Source organism: Pinus tabuliformis, chromosome 5_2, assembly GCF_031772625.1.
Source record: "Pinus tabuliformis cultivar Carrire ecotype Pingquan chromosome 5_2, CPIR1, whole genome shotgun sequence".
NCBI lineage: Eukaryota > Viridiplantae > Streptophyta > Pinopsida > Pinales > Pinaceae > Pinus > Pinus tabuliformis.
In genome coordinates, this window is record NC_142306.1 from 876,521,787 (window position 1) to 876,541,038 (window position 19,252).

Here is a 19,252-nt window from a genome sequence, read left to right on the forward strand (position 1 = left end):
AACTAGGATGTCAACATGTTAGTCTTGCAGATTGCTTTGGTGAAGAAACACATGGCAAGGAATCTTTCTCAGAGCATTCTCATGTGCATAATTTAACTGGGAAAAGGACTTCCAAAGATTATGTTATGTCAGGAATGAATGGGAATATGAAGGGTCAGGATTCAGTGCTTCTAAAAAAACTGCCAGGGGGCTGCAAGGCACCATCAAAGGATTTCCAAAATGAACTTATCCGATCATATGCCAGCCACAATGAAGTTGTGTCATTTATCTGGGCTGTTTGCAGAAGGATTATACCTGACGCTTTACTGGGATCAAAACGTAACTGGAGAGCATTAAGAAGCAATATTTCCAGATTTGTCAAGTTGAGGAGATTTGAAAATATTACTCTTCAGCAGTGTTTGTATAAGCTTAAAACATCCCATTATCCTTGGTTGAATAGGGCCTCTTTGTTTTGTGAACACTGTGTTTATCTAAATAGTTCTAATGATGGAGACAAGTATTGGAGTTATCCTTATTGTCTGGAAAGTGAAGGATCAACACACCAGTACAGCACAGACAGAAGAAAGGGTGGGAAGCATTCACACAAAGATCTTTTGAAGCAAAGGATGCTAGCAAACTGGATATTTTGGTTGTTTTCAGATTTTATAGTTCCACTTATTCAGGCACACTTCTATGTTACTGAAAGTGAGAATGGCAGGCAAAATGTCTTCTATTACAGGAAAACTGCATGGGCTAAGATACTAAAAGGGGTGGTAAAAAATCTTAGAGGAACCAATTATAGGCGGCTAAGTGCCGTGTCTTTGGCAAAGACATTACAGAGGAGATCTCTAGGATTTTCGCGGGTCCGGTTTCTTCCAAAGGCGACTGGAGTAAGACCTATAGCGAATCTTGGGGCACCATCAACAATGTGGCTTCAGCTTCAAAATAACCCAGTACAGACTGCTAAAACGGGAAACAGAAATATGTTCGCAAACAACTTGCTGATTTTGAACAGAAATGGCAAGACAAAATTTCCAAAACAAAAGGATTACAGTGGGAGAAGTATTCAAGCCTATGTAGATAATTTACAGAGAGAATATGATTTGAATGCAAAGAAAGGTGATAAGTTTGCATCATTTTCATTTCATGCACTAATCTCTGATAAATTGAAGAAAGAAAGAAGATCTGATTCTCAAGTCAAACTATCTTTCAGATCTGTAAATTCTCACCTTTGTGACTTGCATCATTGTTTGAAACTTGAACAAGAAGATTTCCCTGAGGCTCTAGGTTGTTCCGTGTTCGACTACAACGATATTTATCAAAAGTTTATTCCCTTTGTTTTGAGCGTGAAGGATTATTTCATAGGTCTTCCAAAGCTGTATATTGCTGTCTGTGATGTTGCAAAAGCATTTGATACAATTAATCATGATAAGCTTCTTGATGTGATACGGAATATTTTACAAAAGGAGGAGTATTTGGTACAGCGGTACACAAAAGTTTCTTGTTCAACAAAGTCATTCAAAGTTTCACATGGAAGGTGTTCTGTTCCAGAAAAGGGCATAGGCTTTGTGAATTTTTTGGGGAGCCTTTCGTCCAAGCATTCACAATGCATTTTCATTGATCAGGTTATGTTATTTCTTTTGTTCTTATATATGATTTCATAAATCCAAGAAAAACAATATGGTACCTGCTCATTTTTCTGATATAGTAATTTTTTAACTAGTTATCTAGGTTAGTAGGACCTAGATATGGATCTACCCTATTTTTTGAAAAATAGGTTCTGCATTTGGGATAATGATGTATAGACATGGGTGTGTGTTTGTGTATAAACCACACTCTGGATTCATGACAACAGCAAACACTATACAGAATCCGAAACCTGGTTTATATATTTGTATTTTCAAGGGAAACCTTGCTGGGAAACTGAAAGGTGCTTCTCCATATTCTCTATTTCGTAATTCTATATGATTTCATAAATTAAAGTGTTGAATGGTGTTTCCATTGATGCCAATGTCGATCCTTGAACGCTCGTAGTTTGCATTGATTGGAAGCTCTAAATGACACAAAGCCCTGGAAAAGAGGGAGCGAAGTCCTAGATGCCCCGCACTTGTTGAGGGAAATGGATGTAAAGTACAATCAATTTGATCGTGAGGCAATCATTAATTGATTCTCTAGGTCGAGCCGATTCCAATGGTATGTGGCAAGCCTCATAACTCCTCACGATTGAGGAGATATAGCCGTTCAAGGTTGAAGCCCCAAAGTTTGGTTGAGAGGCTTGTTACCCAACAAAAGTGGGTGACCCCATAGGAGAATCTTTCTCCTAGACATCTCTTCTGCCGACAGCCAACAACCCCTGACACCCAATAGCATAGCCGATGTATTGTGTCATTTGATTTGTTCTCTCTAAATCGACCATATGTCCCCTCGCCATGTTGTCAGGAGCATATGTTTGAAGTAGGCAATCCAACCCGGAAGGTATGCTTTTCATTGTGCAATCGGGTGCTTATGCTTGTTTTTCATTGGGCATGGATTATTGCGTGACCTGGAAGAGGGGTGGTTTTCGATTGGGGTTTTATTCCCTCACCTTAAATGGTGGGTTAATCCTCAACCCTAGTCATGTGGGATCTCGCATATTTGCTTATTGATTTAGGAAAGGCACTACTTGGGAAACTCCTATTTTGGTGGTGGAGTCCCGTTTCCCCATTTCACATTTTTCACTCCCCTCTGCACATTGCAAGTCCTATCTTATCATCTTTCCTCTCTGAGTCCACAAGGCACTAGCACACCCTCTCCCATTGTCCACATGTCTGTGTTGGGCCTGGAAACATTGCGCTGGAGGTTGATGCAACTAAAAGAAAGTTAAAAGCATATAAGCCGCAAGCAAGAAACGAAAGGCTCCCTCCTACATATGTATGCCCATATGTGGACACTCAACATTGCCACCCTTGTGCCCATGGCATTTGGCCTTGAGATGTTGAGAAATCAATGCAAGTAGACTAGGGTTTGATTTTGTTGATTTTTGGTAGCATCGGATGTGCTCTAAGCCTCAAAATTTGCAGGGAGGCTAGGACACATGTATTCCATAATACCCAGAAATTGTTTTGGGAAATTCCACTTGGAGACAATTTTATTAAAATAATTAATTATTTTTAATGGATGCCTAAGTCTAAACTTAAGAAATTAAAATAACTAAAGGGTATTAATTAAACTCAATGTGAAACTTCTAGAATAAGATGAGGATCAAGTCAAAATGATTTGAGCCATTGATTAGAATCTAATATGGGCTATTAACTATTCAACGAGAATGTTATAAGGACTTCGATGGGCATTTGGAAAGGACACCGGGCAGATACTCAGCTGCCCAAGAAGATTGTTTTTCTCACAGGCTGAAGTTCGGTAAGAGGAAATCGAATCAGAGGGTGAGTTGCAGGTGTGAGAGAGAGAGTATCAGCAATAGTCGAGAGTGCAGGAAGTGAGAGGAAGAGGCAGCGCAGAAGAGGGACGCAGATCACCCACGCAGAGGCAGCGACGTAGGGACAACACAATCATTGCGTGGAGGGTGATGCAGTGTGGCTAGCATGAGGGTAGTAGGTCCTCTCAGGTGTCAAAAATTCACTGTGGAGTGGAGAAATTTGTTTGTAAAATTTCTCTAAGTAATTCTTCTTCTATTCTGCTATCTGTATCTTGTACATGAGATTTTCCTGGGACAATTGTCCAAAAATAACTGTGTTAATGTGTTATTGTTGTGCTAGTTTTTTCCTTACATTTATTTTCCGCAGTAATTAATTTGTGAAGACTTCAGTGTATGTATTTCGATATTTGTCGTAGAAAACTGCAAATAATTTGTTTAAGTAAATTAACAAATAGAAGAAATATTATCAATTTTTGTAGTAGGGTTTGGAATTTCTAGATTTTCACATGGTATCGTAGCATCGACAAGAGGCAGGAGAGGTCTAGTGTAGAAGAAAAGGGAGTAGCGTAGCACTGCATAAGCAATTGCTCGAAATCCTCAGAAGGCTGTGCAGTCCTTGGGCCAGGCAGGTAAGATTTCGAGGGAGAGTTAATTCTCTAAGTGGGTTGGCAGAGAATCAATCTCCAGATCGAAGGGTTGTCAGAGGCAGAGGGAGCAACTGTGGTTCTTTTGCAGAGCAGATCTCCAACGAAAACATAGTGTCTTGTAGTAGTAAGTGCAATGTTGAGAAGGAGAATAACACAAAACAACATGGATAGTCAAGATGTATTATCTTCCAGATTGGAAGAAGAATTCGCATGTTTGTCAAGTTCAACATCAACAGGTGTTTGGTATATTGATAGTGGGGCTTCAACTCACATGACTGGAGTACGAGAGTACTTCTCTAGCTATCAAGAAGAGTAGATGGACTTCCAAATCACTATGGGAAACATAACGAAGTGTACTCTAGTAGGGAGAGGCACCATAGCATTTCAGACAAAAGCAGGAACTAGCGTAAGAGCCTCTAATTTGCTCTATGTGCAAGGGCTAGGAATGAATTTGATTTCATTGTCCCAATTACAGGAGAAGGGGTACGATGTATACTTCATTGGAAGGAAGGTGTATGTCAAACATTCTAGCTGGAAGAAGATGAGACAAATTGGAGCTCGAAGCAACAAATTGTATAGATTGCAGCTCGAATCTCCAATGGCACTAATAGGCAGTAATCATAATGGTGAAAAGGAACTGAATGAACTATGGCACAGGCGAATGGGACACTTACACCATGGAGCACTAAGGATGCTCAGAGAGACTGTTACAGGAGTTCCAATCCTCAATACTGAGCATGATGATGTATGCAGAGGATGCATACTAGGGAAATATGCTAAGGCAACGTTTCCCAGAAGTGACAGTAGAGCAAGAGGTGTGTTGGGTTTGATACACTCAGATATTTGTGGCTCAATGTCCATGAAATCTCTTAGCGGTGGCAAGTACTTTGTCACCTTTACTGATGATCAATCTAGAAAAACCTGGATCTATTTCATAAAGTTCAAGGATGAGGTCCTTGATCGGTTTAGAGAGTTTAAGGCTCTCGTAGAAAACATGGCAGGAAAAAAAATAGAGGTATTGTGTTCAGATAATGGTGGAGAATATACGGATAAAAGCTTCATAGATTTCTGCGCAAAGGAGGGCATCAAAAGAGAGTGGACAACTCCATACAATCCACAACAGAATGTAGTGGAGCGGAAGAATAGAACAATTGTCGGGGCAACAAAGGCTATGTTATATCCTAGATTCTTATGAGCAGAGGCATGCAACACAATGGTGTATATCCAAAATAGAACTCCTGAAATAGCATTGGGGAAGAAAACACCTAAAGGAGTCTAAACATGGGAGAAGCCGAAGAAGAGTCATCTCAGGATATTCAGAAGTGTGGCATATTGTCACATTCCAGACGAGAAGCATAGAAAGCTGGATCACACTGCGAAAAACGAGGCACCTCGTAGGGTATAGCGAGACCTCAAAAGCATACAATGTTGGACACAGATTGTCATTGATGTCAATATGGCAATATTCGAGAGGAGGAGACAGAGCATATCGGAGCCAAGAGGAGCAGACCAAGCCAGAGGAGCCACATTGGAGCAAAGAGGAACATATCGGAGGAGCCACATATATATAGACCATACATATATGCCAAAGAAGAGGAGCAATGGAGCAGACAGTGTTAGCGGAACTACAGGAGCAAACAGAGCAAATGGAACAGAACATATATATATGCCAAAGAAGAGGAGCAAACGGAGGATATCAGAGCAAGAGGAGCCATATCAGAGAGTGCTGCATGTAATACATGCCCACGAAGAACCTACGAGAGGAGCACACAACTATCGATAACCATATATCCATGGGACGTAGCAATCACAGCTATCGGAGCAATAATGCTTAAGGAATACTGTATTGGAGGCGGAGATTGTGGCGGAACTGTGTTTAAACACAGAAATCCCTCCAAGGCGGCGAATTCCATTTCCGCAAAGAAATGTCGGATAAACCATTAAACGAAACATTGGGCAGACGTGAATTCTTATTAAGATTGGTCCAGACCCATATCGGGTCCGAAACTAATATCGCATCGGAGGAGTGGAGCCTTTCGGAACCGCCGAAGTGTATGCTCCGAAATCCCGGAGCTGAAGTATTATAAAGTGCAGCGGATAAGGATTCGGGTCCGAAAGGAACCTTTGATACGGCTACATGGGAGAGCTCCGATATCCCGGAGCCGAAATACTATAGATTGGAGTTAATGGATATCGGGTCAGCAAAGGCTTAGACTGTACGCTCCGATAATCGGAGCCAAAATATTATAAAACAAAGCCTAAAGGAGCATCGGGTCCGCAGACCCATTACATTGCAAATCTGCCGATAGGGAGCTGCCGATAGGCCAGACCCAAAATCTCTTTAGAAGGGAGCTTAATGTGCGTCGTGTCCGCACAGCAGATTGGAAGCATTGGTGTACAGACTCCGCCGATAGCGATCGCTGATATCGCGTCGGGGAAAGGGAAAAGGGATATCATAAGGCGCGAATGTATTTAAAGTCACTCTTTTGAATTACTGTCGATAGCATAAAGCCGCTGATAGAGTGTTGGGCGTATTATACGTATAAAAGCCTCCGATAGTGTTTTTTTTTTAAGTAATTCCTTTGGAATTGCTGCCCGATGGAAGAGTAAAGCACTATTTGTCAATTAAGCAAGGATTGTGGGCTCAGACAGATCAATGAAGATATCAGTTTAATGACTGATAAGCCAAAAGAAGAAGAAAGGGAAATTGAGACTGATATAGGAGAAATTATTGCCAGATTGGGAAGATTATCCCTGACGCTTGCACCCAGGCCATCAGGTTCCGAGGCAAAAATACTGTAAGGAACAGTATCGATAGTGTGGGAGACCGAACCATGGCGATTATGATTGGGATAAGATGTGGTTGTTTGTTAAATGAAGCGGCTCGAGTATATGCCTGCGATCATGAGCAAAACAGGAGTGTTGTTACAATTTTGATATATGTATCCTGTAATTATTGGAACGGTTGGATAGACAGAGGGAACTGAAGTCCGGGAAGCCGAAGAAGCAAGCAAGAGAGGAGGTAACTGACAGGGCAAGCAAGTCTTGAGGAAGCCGAAGAGCCTGCGGAGAAAGGAAGCCAAAGAGCCAGCGAGAAAGAGGAAACGAATGGACAGAGGCATGGAATGTATAAAAGCAACAAAAACAGAGAACTGATGTTGTTGTTGGTGTATGATATAACCTGAGTATGAGATAGTGGAAGCAGGAGAGGCAAAGGGGGCAGCAGAAGCGGTGGAAGCTGAAGAGAGTGCAGCAGCACACCAGTGTATACCAAAGAGGTTGGTGCCTCAGAATTGATCCGGATTGAAGTCCTTGGGAGTTGGTGCTCCTAAGTCCAAGACTGGTGTCTTGGCAAAACAGAGTTGGTGCTCTTGAGGTTGGAGCCTCTCTGAAGTCCAAGTTGGAGCTTGGCAACTGTTCACAATTAGATATATATTAATACTGTATTTATTTCATTGCACTGTTTTGCGTTTCTTTAATAAAAGCATTAATTCCAACTGTTGATTTCTGTGGTCTGTGTATACATATACAAATACATATATGCTTTTGGGAATCACTAGAACAATAAAAAATAATTGTAAGAAACACTGATTCACCCCCCCTCTCAGTATTTCCAACAATTGGTATTAGAGCAGGCTTCTTCATACTAGCCTAACAGCTTGAAGAAGGATCAACAGCCATGATGAGAAACCATGAAGCATCAGGGAAACCTCCTCTGTTCGATGGCACTAACTTTGGGTTTTGGAAGAAAAGAATGACTTACTATTTAATGTCCCTTGGACCTGAAGTCTGGCATTTTTGTGAAACTGAATATCAAGCGACTTCCACTCTTCCAACAGACCAAGGTGAGAGGAAAGCCTACATTGCAAATGCAAAAGCCATGAACTCTATCACTAGTGGAATCACTGATTCCGAGTTTACAAAAATCATGCACTGTAACTCTGCCAAAGAAATGTGGGAGAAGCTAGTTGGCTTGTACGATGGAGACTCAAAAGTCAAAAAGGCAAAGCTTCAAACTTACAGAAGACAATTTGAAAGTTTGAAGATGGAAAAGAAGACATTGCAGCATACCTCCTCCGAGTAGCTGAAGTGGTAAATTCCCTGAAAGGATTGGACGAAAAAGTTGAAGAAAGTACCATTGTTCAAAAGGTATTAAGGTCTCTTCCAGACAGATTTGACTCCAAAATAAGTGCTATAGAAGAATCAAAGGATCTTGACACCCTCAAAATGGATGAACTCCATGGAATTCTCACTGCCTATGAAATGAGGAAAGGTGGTCCTAGCTCCAAGGATGCAGCATCCAAGGCCTGAAAGTCAAAGGAAGGGAAAGAAAGAAATGACTGTAGTGATGAGTCAGATGTGGAATCCGAATTGGCTCAATATGTACGAAAGCTGAAGAGAGGATCTAAGCTTAAAGGCAAGTATCCTCTTATCTGTTTTAAATGTGGTAAAATAGGTCATTATGCAGCAAAATGTCCTCATAAACATGACAGTGATGATGAAGGAAATTCTAAAAGAATGGCACATAAAAAGAAAGGGTTCAATAAGAAAAACTTCTTCTCCAAGCAAGATGAGTCTGATGAGGATGAGTTTATGGTCATCAAAAGGAAATCAGATGAGGAAAGTGATCATGATGAAAGCCAAGAAGCATTATTCATGGCACTCACAGATGATGATGACTTGGGCCTAGAAGGGAATGTAGATGAATTGTTAATAAGCGCCATTGAAGAAAACGAGAAACTACGGAACAAAATTATTTCTCTCAAAGTGGAAAACGAGGAAATAAGAAGGAGAGAAGCCGAAGAAGAGTCATCTCAGGATATTCGGAAGTGTGGCATATTGTTACATTCCAGACGAGAAGCATAGAAAGCTGGATCACACTGCCAAAAACGAGGTACCTCGTAGGGTATAGCGAGACCTCAAAAGCATACAATGTTGGACACAGATTGTCATTGATGTTAATATGGCAATATTCAAGAGGAGGAGACAGAGCATATCGGAGCCAAGAGGAGCAAAAGGAGCCAAGAGGAGCAGACCAAGCCAGAGGAGCCACATTGGAGCAAAGAGGAACATATCGGAGGAGCCACATATATATAGACCATACATATATGCCAAAGAAGAGGAGCAATGGAGCAGATAGAGTTAGCAGAACTACAGGAGCAAACAGAGCAAATGGAACAGAGCATATATATATGCCAAAGAAGAGGAGCAAACGGAGGATATCAGAGCAAGAGGAGCCATATCGGAGGAGTGCTGCATGTATTACATGCCCACGAAGAACCTACAAGAGGAGCACACAGCTATCAGGAGCCATATATCCATGGGACGCAACAATAACAGCTATCGGAGCAATAGTGCTTAAGGAATACTGTATCGGAGGCAGAGATTGTGGCGAAACTGTGTTTAAACACAGAAATCCCTCCAAGGCGGCGAATTCCATTTCCGCAAAGAAATGGCGGGTAAACCATTAAACGGAACATTGGGCGGACGTGAATTCTTATTAAGATTGGTCTAGACCCATATCGGTTCCGAAACCAATATTGCATCGGAGGAGTGGAGCCTCTCGGAACCGTGGAAGTGTATGCTCTGAAATCCCGGAGCCGAAGTATTATAAAGTGCAGCGGATAAGGATTTCGGGTTCGAAAGGAACCTTTGATACGGCTACATGGGAGAGCTCCGATATCCCGGAGCCGAAATACTATAGATTGGAGTTAATGGATATCGGATCCGCAAAGGCTTAGACTGTACGCTCCGATAATTGGAGCCGAAATATTATAAAACAGAGCCTAAAGGAGCGCTGGGTCCGCAGACCCATTACATTGCAAATCTGTCGATAGGGAATTGCCGATAGGTTGGACCCGAAATCTCTTTAGAAGGGAGCTTAATGTCCGCACAGCAGATTGGAAGCATTGGTGGACTCCGCCGATAGCGATCGCCGATATCGCAGATCATGGAAGCATTGATAGCATGTGCTGATAGAGACTCCTGCCGATAGCGATCGCCGATATCGACGATCGGGAGGAAAGGAGAAAAGGAAGATTATCTAATGCAAGGCGCGAGTATGTCACTGTCTGTTTTCGAGTATATTGCGATCATGAGCCGATATATGCTGTGATAAAGTGGATGCTGAGTAGAGTGTTTGAGGCGTATATGTATCATGGAAGATAGCAAAGCTTTTAGAAAATCTCGACAGATGCTAGCAGAGAAGATCAATTAGCAGATGTTACCATTAGTCCAATAGCAGCAGGGGCAACATGAAGGACAAGTGACAGGAGATGCATAGTTCATGGAAGATAGAGCTTTTAGAAAATCTCGACAGATGCTAGCAGAAGATCAATTAGCAGATGTTCCATTAGTCCAATAGCAGCAGGGGCAACATGAAGGACAAGCAGGAGGACATATATTAGGATCGAGTACCATAACCAGCGTCAGTACTTCCTCAGGAGTAGGAGTAGGAGATCCAGGTAGTTATCAACAGATGGAACAATAGGAGTAGGAGGAGGATGTGATTGAGCCTCCCTCCACCAGTGGTAGAACCAACCGGGAACTAAGACAAATGCTGAGGGACGTAAAGGAGTTTGTCGGAGATCCTAGAACTGACGTGAGGTAGCGTAGAATCTAGATAGCCTGACAGGTACCAAGCCTTCGTATCACAGGTTGAAGAACCCTCTAGTATTTAGGAAGTCATACAACACCAAGTTTGGGTGGATGCCATGGTAGAAGAGTACAGTGCTATCATAGCGAATGATGTCTCGGAAGTGGTGCCGAGACTAGAGGATAGATCAGTGGTAGGATCGAGGGGATCTACATGATGAAGTACGCTGCAGATCTCAATATAGAGAAGTATACGACTAGGTTTTGTGAAAATACAATTACCCAAATCACCACCGCAACAACTGATTAAGTTTCTTTTATTTGTTAATTACTGAACAAATTATTTATTGTTTCCTACAGTAAACAACGAAACTAATACACTGGAGTCGTCACCAATTATATTATAAGCGGAAACAAGAAATTGAGCATGAAAGAAATGCACAACACATTACGTCGTTGTTTCTGGACAAATGTCCCCTGAAAAACCCAATGCGGAAAAACCGGTGCAACAGCTGATGATTTTATTATTATGTAGTAGTTTATGATTACAATCTCTGGATGCCTAGATGGCTATCTAGTATAGAGAATATTACTGATAGAAGAATAGTGAGAAGTACCTCACACTATCACAGACGATCTCCATTGATCCAGCCACAAAATGGCTTGGCCCTTGTTGCGTTTGCGCTGCCTCTGCATAGTCACTACGTCAGCTTAGTGTCATAGCATCTAGGGGCATCGTCACTCCCTCTGCTGATCGATTTGCCTCCTAGGAACTTTGATCTTCACCTCCCGGTCTCACACCTTGCCTTCTGGCTTCAGAAATCGTTTCCTCCAGCAAAAAGACGGACCTCCTCAAGGCCCTGCTCTGCCTCTGCATCAACCGATGCTGGCCAGCTTAGCCTCTGCGTTGCTTCTCCTGGGTCTCTCTCAGCCTCCTCTGTTGAGTATTTCTGGATTAGGAGAAATCTCCAACCGGAACTATCCCTGCCCCTCACTGCAAAAGATCACTTCGAATTGTCTCCCTGACAACTGCTGTGCTTCAAAAATTCGATCTTCTGATCTCTACTCGATGTATTTCCAAATGCCCCTCAAGCCTCCTCTTATAATCCTTTTGTTGAGAAACAGTGGCCTAGATTAGATTCTAATCAATGGTTCAGGTCATTTTGGATTGATTCACGTCTTCTTCTAGAAGTTTCACCCAGAGTTAGATTAATACTCTTTAATTATTTTAATTTCTTAAGTTTAGACTTAGGCCCCCATTAAAAATTATTAGTTATTTTAATAAAAATGATTCTGGGTGGAATTTCCCAAAACAATTTCTGGGTATTGTGGAATACATGTGCCCAAACCTCCCTGCAAATTTTGAGGCGTAGAGAAGATCCAATGCTACCAGAAATCAACAATCCCTCTTAGCGAGGAATGTGCTCTAGTAATGCAACCTGTTGAAGCATCACCCTTCTCTGTAACATCTCCCTCTGTGCTGTTGATGTTTGACATCATTGCTCACCAACTCTTACGCAAATGCTGCATCTGTACTACTGCTGACCCTGCCACTATCAACACTGCATCTATACTGTAACTCCCTCTCAATTTTTGCATCCGTGGTGCTACTGGCCCTGCCACTGCCAACACTGCATCTGCACTGCAACCTTCTCCAACTACTGCTACTATTGCATCAGCAACGGAAAAGCATCCAAATTACAGAACTGGTGTTCAACATGATGCATCTTGTTGCTGGAGTTTTGACTTCTGCTAGTCTCGTGCTGACCCTTTGAAGCCTCTGTGCTGCTGTTGACTCTGCTCTATGCCAACTGCACTGCTGCTAACTCTAGGTCTATGTTGCTCAGTCTCTGGCGCTCCTAGCCACTGCAACTTTCACTTCGACACTTCTTTGCACCAACTGACACTGGTCCATTCTGCTACTATTGATCTGGGCCGCCGTAGCAAGGTATTTATCCAAGAGGTGGACTCCTCAAGGATCCTGCTCATTTGTAGTTCTTTCGAACTATAGTTCTATATCACCCTACCTCTAGGTGATCATGGCAAACTCCTCCTCCTTGATATGTGCATATGCAACCTTTGGATCATGCTTCTTGTCCTTGTCCTTCTTCTTGAGAGGACACTGTGTAGCGTAATGACCAAGTTTGCCACATTGAAAGCACTTAATCTTCGAAACATCTTTCTTCTTCTTCCACTGCTCCTTAGATGCGAGGGCTGCATTTTCATCCTCCTCCTTCGGCTTCATCCCACTACTGTTGTTGCTAATGTCAAGTTTGCACTTGAGTAAGTCTCTCCTCATCTCTTCCTGCTGAAGAGCAACCCACATCCCTTCCCAATCTGGCAAACTTTCCTTGCCCAGGATGCTTTGGACAAAAACTTGCCACTCTTCTGAGATTGAATTCAGGGCCAACCTCACCATCTCGGTAGGCTGAGGTGTTGAACCCAACGCTACGAACGAGTCTCGGGTTTCCTGAATCTTTGCAAGGAATGGATCAATGCATTCCCCCTTTTGCATCTGCGTAGATCTCATCTTCTGCTCCAAGTACATCTTTCGTTGCTCGGAAGATCCTTGATATAGTGTGGACAAGGCATCACACATCTCCTTGGTAGTTCCTTTGCTTGAGATGTGACATACTACATGATCCTTCACTTCGTCGAGGATTATCCGCTTGGCCTTTGCCATCTCTCCCTTGTACTTTTTGAGCGGATCTGGATCCGCGGGCTTAGCTACCACACTGTCGACGTAGATCTTGAGAAAATGTTTATCCAGAAGGCATGACATCCTCGCCTTCTAGATCACATAGTTGGATGCACCATCCAACCGATCCTGATCTCTCAATTCATTGGCTGCCATCTCTGCCAATCGAAAAATTCGAATGACCTCCTCCCTCCTCTGCGCTACTGCTAAGCTAGCCTACACACTCCTTGGTGGAGTCAATAGATTTGTTGCCCCTTGTTGCTGCTCAGCGAATGATAATTTGAATTCCTTGGTTAGGAATTCTCTTAGGAAGAAATTCCATCGACAGTGTCTCCAATCTTCTTTTTGACGATTTTCTGCCCCAATAACTGTTGCAGAAAACTGCATCACAGTAGAAAACTGCCTCTTTGTTGAAGCTGTTGCGCTGCTTCCTCTGCACTGGCAAACTTCGATCTTGAAGTCTTACCTGTCGACTCACTTAGACCTTCCTCGAAAATTTTTGCCCTCATGGACTGGACTGCGCAATCCCTCTAGGGATTCGATTTGCTGCCTACGGAACACTTTGACTCTCCTCTTCAGTACTAGGCTTTTCCTGCTTTGCTCTCTTGCTTCACCTGCAGCTACGATACCATGTGAAAATTCGATTACCTGAATTACCACTGCAACAACTGATTAAGTTCTTTCTATTTGTTAATTACCGAACAAATTATTTATTGTTTCCTACAGTAAACACCGAAACGAATACATTGCAATCTTCACCAATTAAATTATAAGCAGAAACAAGAAACTGAGCAAGAAAGAAATACACAAGACATTACACCGTTGTTTTTCGACAAATGTCCCTAGAAAAACCCAATGTGGGAAAACTGGTCCAACGACTAAGGGTTTTATTATTACGTAGTAGTTTCTGAATACAATGTTTGGATGCCTAGTTGGCTATCCAAGATAGAGAATATTATTGACAAAAGAATACTGAGAAGTACTTCACACTATCACAAGTGATCCCGACTGATCAAGCCACATAATAGCTTGCCCCTTGTTGCCTCCGCGCTGCCTCTGCGTAGTCAATGCATCAGCCTAGTGTCACGGTGTCTAGAGACAACGTCACTCCCTCTGTTGATCGATTTGCCTCCCAGGAACTTCGATTCCACCTTGCAGCCTCACACCCGGCTTCTAGCTTCAAAAATTGATTCCTCTAGCAAAAATACGGACCTCCTCAAGGCTTTGCGCTGCCTCTGTGTCAGCCTACACTGGCCAGCTTAACCTATGTGTTGCTTCTTTCCAATCTCTCTCTACCTCCTTTGCTGAGTATTCCCTGATCAGGAGAAATATCCAACTAGAATTATCCTTGCCCCTCATTGCAAAAAGTCAGTTCAAATTCTCTCCCCGACAATTGCTGTGCTTCAGAAATTCGATCTTTTGATCTCTACTCGATGTATTTTCCAAATGCCCCTGAAGCCTCCTCTTATAATCTTTATGTTGATAACCAACAACCCAAATTAGATCCTAATCAATGGCTTAGTTCATTTTGGCTTGATCCTCGTCTTCTTCTAGAAGTTTCACCCACAATTAGATTAATACCTATTGTCGCACAGATTGTCACGACAATGCTCAGACCGGGGGCTATCACCCTGATCCCTGATCTCTCCGTTTAAGCCGTCTCCCGAGGCTAAGTGGGGTGGACCCTATGGGACAAAGAAGACCAACTGTGGGCCAGTTGGGTTGGGAGACACAACAAAGCAATTTAACACTGATTGATTTTAGAAATTAATGTACCAGTGCCTTATGGAGTTAATGATTAAATGACTATTTATTAAATATTGCAAAAATATGAACCTTGTAGAACAATCACTTATCATCAAATGACCCAAGCAATGCAAGATATTCGATAAACGCATAATGCCTTAACAATATTCCAGCGATTAAAATTTCAAAAGATAAATGCTTTAAATAACCACGCGATTTTAAATGCTAACTAGTTATCACTTTCATATAGCTAATCTTCAAATGAACATTTAAGCATGTTTAACCACATAAAAATGATAAATATTAATCCCGCATCAAAATTTTAGGCTTAGCAAAAAAGATATACCAAAATCGTAAATATGACCAGTTCTTGAGCCAAGACCAAAAAAATCGAAACTAAACAAGAAAAAAAAACCTCAAAAAAAATAAAAAAATACAATACAATACAAAACATTTTTGATGCTTTTTGGGATTTTTATTTTTATTTTGTTAATATTATTTTTAAAGTCAAAATTCAAACAAAACAAAACAAAATAAATCTAAAATCTAAATAAAACTAAAATCTAATCTAAGCTAAAGGAATTTTTTTATGCCTTTTATGAGTTTTTTAATTTTTATGGTTTTCAAATAAAACAGAACTAAACTTGAAACTAAAGCTAATCTAAAAAAATGAAAATCGATTTTTTATTTTTTTAAGGTAGAAAAACAAAACTAAAGTCATTTATATCCAATGTTACAATTAAAACTAAAATCTAAATTTTAACTAGATTCATAAACTAAAAAAATATATATATGAAAATTAACTAAAAAGAAAACGTAAGAGAAATATATTTATGGTCCAACGCATATATAAAAATCCAATGATTTTGGTTGTTTTGTTATGTGCTTTTGCAGGTGAGATAGGCGACGAAAGCAACACAACGGAGTAGCGAGAGGGATGACGGATCACAGAGAATGAAGGAGGTTGCGGGCAAAGCTTGGGCAGCGATTGAGAAGGGGGATGAGCTGAAGGGATGGTGGGCTTGATGGCAGAAGAAAATGTAAAGCCGCAATGAGGAGTGGACAACGTGGGGAGCTGGGTTTGGCAACAACGGCTTGGATGGAAGGCTAGCAGATCAGGTGAATGTTGCGGGATGCGCTGTGTATAGAGGGAGAGAAGCTGGGATGGGGCAGTCGTTTTATGCTTATGTGAGGAATGCAGTTGCAACAGAAAGGATGAACGCAGAGTTGGAATGGAGGGTAATGGGCAGTGTAGAGAAAGGCCAATTTGACGGTAGATGCTGGAATGGCACGTAGGGAAGAACTGTGGCCCCCAAAAAAATTTCAAATCTTTTTCTGCAGCAATAAAACCCCAGGCAACAGTAAAAAATGAAGATGCAGGTAGCAGACTTGTAGTCCAGAAACTTGATTTAAATTTTAAACACTTCCTGCTTTAGATTGCCTGATGGAAAACCTTGAAATTTTTTCAAAATCTGTACCTACAATGATAGAAGCAAAATGCCCAGAAGGAAAATAACAATGAAAACTAAAAACAAAAAAAGCCCTAAAACCATCTAAATAATTATAGTATTCACAGATTTACGACTCTAAGCAGCAAGATTTGTCAATAATCCACAGTTATATTTTCAAAATTTCAGATTTACTATGAGATACTTCAGAAAACCTCTCATGCATTCAAAAGATAAATTTAAATGATAAACCCAGGATCAAAACTGGCTAGGCTTTTTAAGAAAATGCTTTTTGGGAGTTGGCTGGTTCAGCTGAGAACTTTCCCAAACGCCCGTTGATCTTCACAATCTAGATTTCTTGCATAGCTCACTTCAACTATCAATAAAGAGCGAAAAAACAGTACTAAAATCCAAATCCAATGGAGATACCTGCCATTATTTTCAGAAATTTTATTACCATTCAAACCCTAGTGAGTAAACAAGATACCTGTATTCAACATCACTCTTTATCAAGCTATTACCAATGGCTGAAATTAAATTTATGCAGAAAAATGAAACAGCTTACAGCATTTCAGAAGAGTAACACCAGCAAGATTTCAACCCCAAAGTCTTTCTTTATTGCACAAGAAAAAGATTACAAGAGAGCTTTCTTCAGCACAAGACTCACAGATCGAATGATCTCAAATGACCCCTAACACCCTATTTAAAGGAAAAATTCCCAATGGCTAGTTCGAGTGATCCATGTCAAACTGATCTAGACCGTCAATGAGGATCAAAATCCCTTTCAATCTCATCCATCGAAATTTTAAATGCATTTTAATATATTAAAAATTAAAATTTTGCATTTATTTTCTCAAAATTTTGACTTATTTTATTATTTTATTTTTTAATTTTAATTTTAATTTTTTATTATTATTTATTATTATTTATATTTATTTATTATTTTTATATATTTTTTTAATTTATATTATTTTTTTATTATTTTTATTGGATCTTCGAACTTAGCCTTTGGAAAAATCACCTAGGACCTAGGACTTATGAGGGGATAAACCATTTTCTAACCCTCAAGACACTTTACATCATGACTTTTACAAATTTGGGGAAAACCCAATTGACATAGACCCTCATAGACCACCCAGTTCTGCGACACAAATATAATCTAGCAGATCAAGCAATTTGTAATAACCTAACCAAATAGTTAGAATTATTTCCAAATTACTTTTACATAGACTCGAAGCACACTAGGATTCTCCTAAGTTTCTATTTACAAAATTCATTCCGTCTTTGGAGTTAGGCTGAAGGAAAACTCTGCCGATCATAGATCGGTGGGACAAAAAACCTTCCAGAATGTAGATTATCACTAGAAAATTAGGTTTGCCTAGGTAGTTTACATACATGACTCAGATCTGCTAAGATTATTTATAATTTACACATGCAGATTGGGTTTACAACACAACATGATCGGGTCGACGATCACTGTCGAATGGCACATACATATTGATCAAGCGCTATTTCTTTTGCGAAGAAAATGGGGTGTACTGCGATGGGTATTTGACACGTAGTGGTCAACAATACCCTTTAATTATTTTAATTTCCTAAGTTTAGATTTAAGCACCCATTAAAAATAATTAATTATTTTAATAAAATTGATTCCGGCAAGAATTTCCCAAAATGATTTTCGGGTATTAGATGAAGTCTAGATCTAAGAATGACCAAGAAATGCAAGAGACTAGATCTAAATGTATTGAAAAGAAAAACTAATCTAATGGATGCAAGAGATAAGTTAGTAATCAGATCTAAGTCAGTCACCACAAGAAGGTCCTCCCTTTAATTAAAAAGGTGGGATACAATGGGGACAACCCCAAGCTCTCTCAAAGGAAATAAGCCTTTTTATTATTGAAATTACAAAGAAGATGCTCTTAGACAGAGAGAGAGGGCTTCAAAATTCCTCAAGGAGAGTTTACAAATTTACACAATGAAGAAAATGGCTCTCCTCAAAAAAAAAGCCAATGAAGAAGAAAAACAATAAGGCTATTACAGTGAGATGCGATGAGGTTCCCTTAAACAAATCTGAATCAACCCTTCAACAAATATCAATCCAAAACCTCAATTGTTGCAAAAAATGAAGGATAGTCTCCTTTAGCTCTCGACCTAGAGAAGAATAGGACTTAAGAAATTTAAAATTCAAGCTCCAAATGATGATGTGATAATTCCTGCAAAAACAAGCTTAAAAACCCCAATGGAAGACCCTCTGCAAGAACTCAAGTTAGTTAGAAAATTTCACACCAAGGGAGGAAAAACCCTCTCAGTGTAGAGAAAATGTTCTTGCAATAATTCGACTTTCAAAAAGTTTAATATCTCCAATTAAGCTTTGAAAACAATACTTCTCATGAAATCAAAGCTTAAAAGTGCCTTTAATAATTTATTTAAAAAAATTAAGATCAAACCCTTATAGATATTTCGTTTGGGAAGAAGGGTATTCTCCTTGTTTGCTTGCCACTGAATGAAATATTCTTGCGGCCTCACTAAAATTATATCTAATAAATTGCCCACGACCTCTTGAAACAATACTCCAAAATGTGCTTATGACCCCTTCAAAATTTTTGTTTAGATTTGCAAAAAAATTGTTAAAATCCCAAGCAATCTTTGCAAATCGATTTTGAGAACAAGCCTTGGAAAAATTTTACAATTTTTTTAATTAAAATCTTTTGAATATAATATTATTTTT

General features: G+C 40.3%; 1 protein-coding gene across 5 annotated transcripts in view; it reads left to right on the plus strand.

The window, feature by feature from the left end:
* TERT (telomerase reverse transcriptase) overlaps window positions 1–19,252 on the plus strand; it is a 422,846-nt gene that overhangs the window by 285,424 nt on the left and 118,170 nt on the right. For all 5 annotated transcript variants that reach the window (XM_089437131.1, XM_089437132.1, XM_089437134.1 and 2 more), the window contains one exon: window positions 31–1,604. In XM_089437131.1, coding sequence (XP_089293257.1) covers window positions 31–1,604 — 1,574 coding nt within the window. The remainder of the gene's footprint in view (window positions 1–30; window positions 1,605–19,252) is intronic.